The 8,617-nt window shown below is 33.2% G+C and overlaps 1 protein-coding gene across 1 annotated transcript; it reads left to right on the top strand.

The window, feature by feature from the left end:
• The first annotated feature begins 701 nt into the window (after positions 1-701).
• Positions 702-6,816, top strand: LOC133677700 (E3 ubiquitin-protein ligase APD2-like). The gene is made up of 11 exons (XM_062099829.1): positions 702-853; positions 934-1,223; positions 1,387-1,493; positions 1,641-1,766; positions 1,859-1,952; positions 2,134-2,208; positions 2,285-2,367; positions 4,521-4,667; positions 4,957-5,029; positions 5,103-5,451; positions 6,435-6,816. Exons 2-11 carry the CDS (start codon positions 935-937, stop codon positions 6,508-6,510), a joined length of 1,419 nt encoding a protein of 472 aa, XP_061955813.1. The 5' UTR covers positions 702-853; position 934; the 3' UTR covers positions 6,511-6,816.
• The last annotated feature ends 1,801 nt before the right edge of the window (positions 6,817-8,617 follow it).

Below are 8,617 nucleotides of genomic sequence, written 5' to 3'. Positions count from 1 at the left end.
TTTGATATTTTCCATCGGGTTATTCCGACCTCGTGACTTAAGATACAGGTCTAGTGGGTTAATCTGGGTTGACTCGCTTATTATTGCCTAGATTACATATTCATCATGCTAAGTTGTGTTAACTTATGCCAATTGTTTTTGTTTTTGTTTTTTTATCTAATTTCATCATTTCATGCTTAATTGGTTGAAAATTGATCAATATTGTTTTTTTCTTCTAAAAAAAGGTTCTTTTCCAAGTTATTATAGTTATTTAAAAAATATTTATTTTTTTATCACATAATTAAAATAAAATATGATTATTTACCTAGTTGAGATTATAATTTTTTTAAAACTTAGTTTCATCACCCAAACATATTTTATAACCCGTGCAGCTATACACTATAAGTAAATATTGTCGATAAAATTATTCATTTTTTCTTTTCTTTTATTTATTTTTAAGCCCCTCGATATCCGTAAAGATTCAGTAATGCTTCATTAATTGAGCTCATTGTTTTCAGTTAACCAAAAAAAAAAAGAAGGTTTCCAGCTTCCTGATTGAGCATTGGACTCCAACATTACAACTCATACCGGCACAGAAGTAAGCCAACATCCACCCACCACGTAACCTGGAAACAAATCCTATTTACCACAACACCCTCTCTTCAAATCCCAAACCCCTCTGATTGGTCCACATAACACATCCCAAACCAAAAAAAACACAGCAGCAGAACACAAAATTAAAAAACCCCATATAACCGCCAGAATTCACATCTACCAGTCTTTTTGAGAAAACGGAAGACTGACTGGTGAGTCAGTTCCAGTAACTCACCATCATCATCAACTCTCATGGACTCCCCTCTTCAAATGCTCCAAGGTTTGCTCCAATTTCTCCCTCTAGGGTTTACTTAGGTTTTCCATTTTTTCTCCAATTAACCATCTTTTCTTTCCTTCTAGAATGGCACAGCCGGATCAAATTTCTGTTTCTTCTAGGGATCATTCCGCTGCTGCTGCATCATCATCTTCAAATCACACTTCTTTTCCAGTCCGCGAAGAATATGATCATGATCATGATCAACTGTTACGTCAACTCGAATTTAGACAGCCAGAGATAGAGCAGCAGCAGCAGCAGCGGGAATACATTGAAATTTCTAACCGAGGGAATTATTTCGGGTTTAATGATGTAGCTTCTGTTAGAGATGACACGTGGTCTTGTGTCGTCGTGGTTCTTACGTTCTGGTTCTTCGGTTTGTATTTATTTAGCAATTCAAGTTTCTCTAGAATTACTTCTGTTTATTTTATTTTTTCCCCTAATTTTGATTGTCAAAAATTAGATTAAATTTTATAGGTTTTTAGTGTTAAATGTGGTTGTTGGTTTTAATTTCTGATAATTAATTGTTTATTTGACAGTGTCGATGACTATGATTTTGGGGGTATTTGGTGCTATGAGTCTAACCCTAGGACCGAAATGCTCGGTTCTTTTACAACCTACTCCCATATTTGTGCAGTCTATAAAGGTAAATTCGTGATTTTATTTGTAGTTATTGAAGTTGTACCGAGGGCCGAATGGTTTGGATGCTTTTTGTTATGGATTTAAGAGAGGGTCTCGAACTTGATTTGGTATTTTGTTGTAATTTTGATAGATTTCGGTTGGTTTTTTCTAGGTGGAACAGTTGTATGATACTAATCCGGGGCTGATACTATATGGGTTATATACATCTCCTCCGCTTGATGTTGTTGAGACTTGGAATAGAACTCTTAATTTCTCTGTTTCGCCCGATTCTCACAAGGCAAGTGTTGTTTTATGGGAAATGGTGTCATGCTTTGAATTGGTTTTGGTGCTTGTGGGTATTCTTATGCATATTTTGCTTTTGTTCTCTAGGACTTCATGTATTTTCTGAATGAGGGGTCTCAAATAAATATTTCATACAGGGTGAACTCCCCGATCTCCTCCGTTTTCCTTATAATTGCACAAGGTATAATTAGGAACTGTCTAGTTTATATGTTTCGTGTTTTTCTGGAAGTCATATATGCTTGCTTCTAGATACATAAATCTAGTAAGTCCATGAATTGGGAATTAGTTATCTTGCTTTGTTGGCTATAAAATTGGTTTTTGAGTTTTATTTCCATGTGATTCTGAATCTGGAAAAATTGCAGGGAGTGAAAGCCTTTCTCAATGGCTTGAGAATCCAACTCGTCCAAACACCACTTTATCATGGAATGTCATTCAAGGTAGATAGGTGTTGAGATTTTGATGTTTTCTTCATATAAGTACGTTAACTGATATGCATTTTTTTTTTCCTCACAGGAAGTGGTTTTGTCCAGCAGAGTATATTCACATCTGCAAGCTACTATGTTGCAGTGGGTAACTTGAACTCAGAGGAAGTTGAGGTAAGTTTGCAGAGTAGCGACCTGTATTTGTTTCATCAATTCATCTCCTGTTCTAGGAATGTTTTACTAGCAATTAATAAAGATATAATCCAAGAATATCTTATTGCTTCTATTACCAACCACAGATAGAACATCCTTTGTTTGTGTAGTTCTTTGGCTTCCTAGACATGATTTTTAGTATCATTGATGAACAAAAAGACATGAACGAAATTTTAGGACCGTGCCTCTCCTTGTTTCATGTATTAGAGTTGCTGAAATATTTTCCATTGAACAATACGTAGATAACCTCATGCACCTTATCATTGTGATATTTCTACCTTGGCTAATAAGTACAGAAAATGAAATTTTTCTTGTGCAGCTGGTGCTTAAACCATATAGATTTTTCATTTGATTCACTAAAAAAAGAATATGAGAATCTCCGTGATCAGTATTTAGCTAATTTTACCTTTTGATACATGAATTATGCCACAAACAGTGAAAGAGTAGCTTATTTTTCTTTGCAATTGTTTTTCATCTCTTGACAAGATGCTGCTTTTGAGATGATCTAGGCAATAGGCAACTGGATACTTTGTTCTTCCTGAATTTACCTTTATTTTTCCAGCATGGGTTATATCTTCCACCAATACAATTTTCGTGTTCTATTTTATGCTGCCTGTCTACAATCTTTCTACATTGAAAGATTGGAGTGCATTCATATTCTTATTCTTCTCAACCTAAGTTGAAACTCAATGAAAGGACTAACTTTTTTTTGCAAAACATGAAAAGTAGTTTGTGGTTTTGGTCATTGGCACTTAGTGGCAATTTTTTCTTCTTTTCTTTTCCTACAAGTGGTTTTCTTTGTTCCTTTAGTTTGGAGTATGGGTTATATCTTCCACCAATACAATTTTCGTGTTCTATTTTATGCTGCCTGTCTACAATCTTTCTACATTGAAAGATTGGAGTGCATTCATATTCTTATTCTTCTCAACCTAAGTTGAAACTCAATGAAAGGACTAACTTTTTTTTGCAAAACATGAAAAGTAGTTTGTGGTTTTGGTCATTGGCACTTAGTGACAATTTTTTCTTCTTTTCTTTTCCTACAAGTGGTTTTCTTTGTTCCTTTAGTTTGGAGTATGGGTTATATCTTCCACCAATGCAATTTTCGTGTTCTATTTTATGCTGCCTGTCTACAATCTTTCTACATTGAAAGATTGGAGTGCATTCATATTCTTATTCTTCTCAACCTAAGTTGAAACTCAATGAAAGGACTAACTTTTTTTTGCAAAACATGAAAAGTTGTTTGTGGTTTTGGTCATTGGCACTTAGTGACAATTTTTTCTTCTTTTCTTTTCCTACAAGTGGTTTTCTTTGTTCCTTTAGTTGGGAGTATGGGTTATATCTTCCACCAATGCAATTTTCGTGTTCTATTTTATGCTGTCTGTCTACAATCTTTCTACGTTGAAATATTGGAGTGCATTCATTTTCTTTTTCTTGTCAACCTAAGTTGAAACTCATTGAAAGGACTAACGTTTTAGGCAAAACATGAAAAATAGTTTGTGGTTTTAGCCATTGGCAGTTTAGTGACAGTATGTTTTTTCTTTTCTTTTCTTTTCTTACAAGTGGTTTTCTTTGTTCCTTTAGTTTGGAAACAGCATGCCAAAAACATGTCTTACTAAACTAACAACTCTTTCATGCCACATTATTGACCAGCTAATGGTGTTAAGCTTCTGCTAGTGGAGCAAACCACATGACTCTAGTGAAAATAAACAATAATCTGAGACTGAGGTGCCATTATGCGAACAAGCTGAAACCACAAGTCACTTCTTACATTATTCTAATTTCTAGAGTTGATATGGTGACGATAGATGAAGATCATTTGATTTTATTTTTTTCATATTCGTTATTTATTTTATATTTCAATCCATGCTTGTTTTATGTTCAAGGTGTGTTAATGCAGTTTCTCCTTAGACCCGGAACATTCTTAAGATATATATTCAAATCTCAAAAAACATTTGGTCCAATTTCCTGTATGTGCAATATAATAGGAGTGAAATATCTTTGTGTTCATCTTATTACTTCACAATCTTGTTTTTAGCTTGTTGATTTTGAAGTGTTCCTGTGTCCTTCCTGGATGGCTGTTTGCGCTATTTACTTTGGATTCTTTTCTTAAACAGGTCCAATTAACCCTGAGAGTAAGATCTTTCATGTACAATACCACTGAAGCTTACTACAAGTGTACTTTTAGTGATAGGAAGTGTAGTTTGAGCATTTTGTTTCCCAATGGAAATGCTGTTGTCTTAAACTCTCTTGGTCCAGAAGAGGTAAATCTCTAGATCCTCATTCTCACTCCTGTGTTTAAATATAAGGTCATCATATAAACTTAAGAGAACTATGTCGAATGGAAGAGGAAAAAAGATTTTTTAAAAGTACCTGTAAATGTTACTTTGGTGATTCCTTATCTTTGAAGGCCAGCTGATTGGTAATCTTACAGTATTGTAATTGTAGACTCATTAGGACTACTAGAGAAAGGATCATCATCAAATAGTCTATAGAACAGAAGATTCTCAACCTTATTATCCCTGTTTTTTTTTCTTCTTCTTCTTTTCCCAGGGTTCATACAGTGAAGAGTGGAATGTCAAAGTCTCCTATGGGCCAAGATGGGCCACATATGTTCTTGGCATAGGTATGCTCTTCTGTTTCTTCTTTTTACTTTGACTTGTGGATATCTTATGTTTACTTGTTTTTTCTGCCTGTAGTTGGAATGACTGTTATCATGATGGCGGCTTTCAACTACTTGAACAAGTTTCAATGTGTTCATGAAGATGGAACTAGACTTCAGTTTGGAGAGGTGGAACCTGGGAGAGCTCCCTTGCTTTCACGTAAAGATGATGACCTTGCAAGTTGGGGCTCATCTTATGATTCTGCCTCAAATGATGAAGAGGGTCTTGAAGATTTTCTTGCAGCAAGTTCACTTGAAGGGAAATCAAGAGATGGTGAAAATGGCAATAATACCCGCCGTCTTTGTGCAATCTGCTTTGATGCTCCTAGGGACTGTTTCTTCCTCCCATGCGGACACTGTGTTGCCTGTTTTGCATGTGGAACTAGGTAATTACTCTCCACCTGCACGTTTAGATTATTTTTTTCTTATCTTGAAACAGCACTATGCTGGACCTTGTGATGAATTCAGGTGGGCAAACAGAGGCTGATGAATGCATCAATGCTTCCCTCATTCTGTGAGGGCATGCCCTGCCTAACCCTAGAATGTGTTTTAGACTTCATTGGCACTTGGCATGTAGATGGAATATCAAACTGAAGAAAGCAATATAATATGCTCATGTTTACAGAGTATTTACAATGCAACAAGTCCTTGCCCCTTTTGCATTGTGTAATATCGTTGTTTTAAATTGCAGTCGGATTGTCACTGGCTACTGTGGTAGTGGCCAAGATAACCCATTACTTGATGAGCTGTAACATATGAGTACTCTAAAAGTTTCGCACATATGTCATGGTTATACTCAATAATTAAAACCTTCTCTGTAAGGTTAATGAGGCTAAGAGAGACTGGGATACCATTTAAGTGGTTTAGCTGGTCTATGGAAGCACTTTAAGCTATCTTTTAGTTACTGGACTATTGTTTTAATGGAAGCTAGATGGCTGCATCCTTTGTTTAGCCATGATCACGACCTGACATCAATTATTAGGCTTGACCTTTTAAGAACAAGTCGATCATGGCATGGTTTTGTTGTGTGGAACTTTGTGGACTATCATGATTTCTAGTTGAAGTTGATAGCCTGCCATATTGAGGAAGTCTGGCATAATGGAAATTGCACATAACAAGAGTCGGATGATTTTAGTGTTTTCAAATATCGGTAATTAATAAAAATGTAAATTTCTGGAGTGTTATTTAGCATATTCCTACTTCCAACTTTACTCTTTTGGGCTGCGTTACATGTCAGACTTGGTATGAAGAAAATTTGGTCGCTGCTATCCTGATTGTATTTGCCACTGCAAGCCTATTATTTTTCTTCCACAATAACCATCTTGACCAATCAGATGCCAATTTATATATTGAAATTTAATATTTGCAGGATAGCAGAAGCTGATGGTACTTGCCCTATATGTCGTCGGAATATGAGGAAGGTGAGGAAGATTTTTACAGTTTAAGCAAACATGAAGCAGTTTGAAACACTCGCATAACCTGTAATAACTTGCAACATAGATTAGTTGCATCTAAACTATTGCTTTCATGCCCATGAGATACTATTTGATTGTATAGCGGTAGATTCAAATCATTGATGGAGAGATGCAATTGTATGAGCTTGATCTTTAAAGTGGAAGACGATGCCTCATGTTTTTTTTTCTGGCTTTCCACCATGTAATACCATCTCTTTGTATAAGCGTAGAATTCACATACCTAGGACCCATTACTATTCAAAGGCTTAATGCAACAGGTTATCCTGTCTTTTTTCATATTTGGTCTCTGAAAGCTTCGTAGAGCTTCATTATATGGTAAAGAGTTAATGTCTGGTTTTGTTGCGACCAAAGGAGCTGATCAACAGAATGATTTTATTTTTATTAGGTTAATTTACTATTTTAGGGACAATATATCAACATAATCTTCTCATACCTAGTGAAGCTAGTGAGGTAAGAGACTGAAAATTATTGCTCATGTTAAAATTATATATTGCTTGACTACCTGCTGGAAATGCTTATTAGCTTGCAGGATGTATGTGGTTTTGTCTCATGACACAAAAGACAATATCATAAATTTTAAGTTAGTGTAATAGCTTCTGTTTTTTTGCACTGAATCTCCTGCTGCATTTCAAACTTTAGTTTTTTATAAACTAAAATAAATTATTTTTTTAATTTATGGAGATTTGTTTTTTATTTATTTTATATGTAAAAACTTATCTCATAGTAATTTTAATCAACTTTTTTTATAATCATAACTAAAAATATTTTTTAAAAAAATTATTTTTTTAACGCAAACCAAAAAAATTAAGAGAATATGAAACACACCCTTCATCTTGCAACTTTGTAGCAGATCTATCCCAATAGTACAGTCCCACTCTGCAACACTAAACATGATTATTACCAGTGATGGTGGAGCTAGAAAATCTACTTTCAAGTGCCAACGAATATATCTTGATCAAAAAGATTTTTAAATATATTAAAAGTCGATCAAAAGTTATATATATTAAGCAATAAGAATAAAGTATAAATTTTGTTTTTGTAATTATCGTTGTGCATAAAAATGTTTAGACTTTCCAAAACTATCACTATACTTTTGTTTATTATGAATTTTTTAAAAATAATTAAAGTTGATTTTTAACTTTTAACTCGTAGAAAAGTCATAGATATAGTTGGCTAGAAACAACTTTTGATTTAAATGAATGGTATGTTGCTTAATTGAGTAAAGATTTTGATTTAATTAAAAAATAAAAAATTTAATTTATAAATTCTGACTTATGCTTCATATTATCTTCTTCTAAAAGTTGTTTTGAGTCAGTTTATCAAAAATTCTTGTAACTTAAATTTATTGTAACTTATTTTTGTTATAAATTATTTATGAAAAACAACTTTTTATATTATGATTTAAATTAAAAAAATTACTTTTCATAAGGCCAGCATGCTTTAAATTTTAAATAGTAGTAGTAATAATAATAATAATAATAATAATAATATTGAAGGAGCGGTATCCCTTCCGAACACCTCCTCATATGCATGGTTATTACAATTATGGTAAAAAAAGAAAAAGAAAAAGATAGTGTTAGAGAATTTCTTAGAAATGTCTGCATTATTTGATAATAAGGAAAAAAAAATTTAACTAGTTTACGTGTTAATTGAGATTAATATGTTTTTGGAATGATTTCAAAATCGCACCTTTCTACATCAATTCAGTTTAATAAAAAAAGTATTAATATATTTTTCAATGTATTTGACTCTAAGATTTAAATTAAAAAAAAAACCATATGTTTGTTTATGCGGTCAATGACATGTTAAATTATTATTTTTTATATTTTTAGATTAATTTAATATGTTGAAATGAAAAATAAATTTTAAAAAAGATAAAATATATTGTTTTAATAAATATAAAAAAACACTTTAAAACAACTTTAAATTATATATTTTAAATTGAAAGGGAAAAGGAAAGAAAAACAAAGATTTGCTTGCTCTTTCATATTGAAAGCGACAGGGAGAGCAAACGACAGTCAAGGACGCCTTTTATCTGAAGATTGGAAGCGAGAGGCAGCCTTCCTCTCCTTCATCC

This window comes from Populus nigra, chromosome 17 (assembly GCF_951802175.1).
Source record: "Populus nigra chromosome 17, ddPopNigr1.1, whole genome shotgun sequence".
NCBI lineage: Eukaryota > Viridiplantae > Streptophyta > Magnoliopsida > Malpighiales > Salicaceae > Populus > Populus nigra.
This window is presented reverse-complemented; position numbering and strand designations above follow the sequence as displayed.

Excerpts from the sequence above, each read along its gene's own strand:
- LOC133677700 (XM_062099829.1), top strand. The coding sequence starts at position 935 with ATGGCACAGCCGGATCAAATTTCTGTTTCTTCTAGGGATCATTCCGCT. Across the intron at positions 1,767-1,858 it reads TTTCGCCCGATTCTCACAAG|GACTTCATGTATTTTCTGAA; the intron begins GCAAGTGTTGTT and ends TTTGTTCTCTAG. Across the intron at positions 4,668-4,956 it reads ACTCTCTTGGTCCAGAAGAG|GGTTCATACAGTGAAGAGTG; the intron begins GTAAATCTCTAG and ends TTCTTTTCCCAG.